At 59.2% G+C, this 2,007-nt stretch overlaps 1 protein-coding gene across 1 annotated transcript; it reads left to right on the top strand.

Annotated features, from left to right (window-relative positions):
* On the top strand, nt 1-1,364 carry LOC119327360 (peroxidase P7-like). The gene is made up of 3 exons (XM_037600479.1): nt 1-266; nt 347-538; nt 615-1,364. The coding sequence occupies exons 1-3, from the start codon at nt 48-50 to the stop codon at nt 1,164-1,166; spliced, it is 963 nt and encodes a 320-aa protein (XP_037456376.1). The 5' UTR covers nt 1-47; the 3' UTR covers nt 1,167-1,364.
* The last annotated feature ends 643 nt before the right edge of the window (nt 1,365-2,007 follow it).

Below are 2,007 nucleotides of genomic sequence, written 5' to 3'. Positions count from 1 at the left end.
ACCATTAAACAGTACGGGCTTCCTCATCTACTAGCTCGTCGTTAGCTATGGCCGCCACCGCGGTGAGGTGCCTGCTCATGGCCGCCGCTGTCCTGGCCCCGCTTTTCGCCGGCTCCGAGGGCGCGTATCTGACGCCCAAGTTCTACGACCGGAGGTGCCCCGGCTTGCCGGGCATCGTGCGGGCGGCGATGACGCAGGCCGTCGCGGCCGAGCCGCGGATGGGCGCCTCCATCCTCCGTTTGTTCTTCCACGACTGCTTCGTCAATGTGAGTGGGAGTACACTACAGTGGTGCCATTTCGTCGGCTAATATAGTTGATTTGCTGATGTCGAAGTGTTCCTGCGCAGGGCTGCGACGCGTCGATCTTGCTCGACGACACCGCCAACTTCACCGGCGAGAAGAATGCGGGGCCGAACGCCAACTCGGTGCGCGGCTACGACGTCATCGACACCATCAAGGCCCAGGTCGAGGCGGCCTGCAAGGCCACCGTCTCCTGCGCCGACATCGTCGCCCTCGCCGCACGGGACAGCGTCAACCTGGTAATCAGTTGCTCTGGTTCATCCGCGATCGATCCATGCATTCCTATATAGAGATTCATACTACTGTACAATGCAGCTCGGCGGGCCGACGTGGACGGTGCAGCTGGGCCGCCGCGACGCGCGGAACGCGAGCCAGAGCGCGGCCAACTCCAACCTCCCGAGCCCGGCGTCCAGCCTCGCCGGCCTGATCACCACGTTCGGCAACAAGGGGCTGACGCCGCGGGACATGACGGCGCTGTCCGGCGCGCACTCGCTCGGGCAGGCCCGGTGCGCCACCTTCCGCGACCGCATCTACAACGACACCAACATCGACCCCAAGTTCGCGGCGCTCCGGAAGCTGACGTGCCCGCAGACCGGCGGCGACGCCGCGCTCGCGCCCATCGACGTGTCGACGCCGACCTGGTTCGACACCACCTACTACGACAACCTCGTTAACAAGCAGGGGCTTTTCCATTCGGACCAGGAGCTGTACAACGGCGGCTCGCAGGACATCATGGTGAAGGTGTACATGCGCAACCCGGACACATTCGCCATGGACTTCGGCAAGGCGATGGTGAAGATGGGCAGCCTCATGCCGTCGGCGGACACGCCCACGGAGATCAGGCTGGACTGCAAGAAGATCAACTAATATAAGGTCAACCGGATCGGAGGATGAACCTGTGGTGTCCAGTCCGGACGAATTCGCGAGGCTATGCATGCTCACAGCTTCACTCAGAGTACATTGAGCAGCCAAAAGGGCTGTTAGCCGATATGGGACTGCTCCCATTTCCATTTTGTTGCTGGCAATTGTAATGATCAATTAATTAATCAAGATTCTTTTCCACGAGACTGGGGTAGATGGATTAGCTTGAGGTGAGATCGCACTCAGTCCGATAGCGAGCATACTCCAACGGAGTCTACTGACACATCTCAACAGCACTATGACAGACGTCAAACCGGTAACAATTAAAAATCAAACTTGCTGCATCTGATCTGTTAGAGCCTAAACAAAACACTTAATTTACCTGCGTCCCCGATAACTAATGCAGTGCAAGTTGCCACGCACAGTCGAGCGCGGCATGCGTCATGGGCACGCACGGCGCACGGCCCCAAGTTCAGCTGGGAGCAAACATGCGCGCACGGTGGCATGCATGCTGATGCTGAGATGACAATGGCAGGCCGCCGGGCCACTTGCCGGGGACGAGACAGATGCCCGCCGCCTCGTCACGTGGGAGGGGTACCTACCTGTTTGTCGCAAGGCGTTGTGACGACGCGGAGCCGCACGTTTGCCTTCCCTTGAGGCGCCGGCTGGCTGCCTCGATCGGCTCGGCCCTTCCCCGCAGTTAGAGGTAGAAATTACATATTTGACCTGAGGGCCAAATCAAATAACAAACTGACCTTATTTCGAAAGAATTTTACTCTGCTGACCTTTTCGTGTGGCGCCCGACAGCTGGGCGCTACACACTACTATGCAGCGCCTCTCTTTTGGA

The sequence above is a fragment of the Triticum dicoccoides genome, chromosome 7A (genome assembly GCF_002162155.2).
Source record: "Triticum dicoccoides isolate Atlit2015 ecotype Zavitan chromosome 7A, WEW_v2.0, whole genome shotgun sequence".
Classification (NCBI taxonomy): Eukaryota; Viridiplantae; Streptophyta; class Magnoliopsida; order Poales; family Poaceae; genus Triticum; species Triticum dicoccoides.
Note: the sequence above shows the minus strand (reverse complement) of the source record. Positions and strands in the feature narration are given on the sequence as shown.

Bases quoted from the DNA above. Each gene is read 5' to 3' on its own strand.
- LOC119327360 (XM_037600479.1), top strand. From the start codon at position 48: ATGGCCGCCACCGCGGTGAGGTGCCTGCTCATGGCCGCCGCTGTCCTG. The intron at 267-346 runs GTGAGTGGGAGT...GTTCCTGCGCAG, and splicing joins TCCACGACTGCTTCGTCAAT to GGCTGCGACGCGTCGATCTT. The intron at 539-614 runs GTAATCAGTTGC...TGTACAATGCAG, and splicing joins CACGGGACAGCGTCAACCTG to CTCGGCGGGCCGACGTGGAC.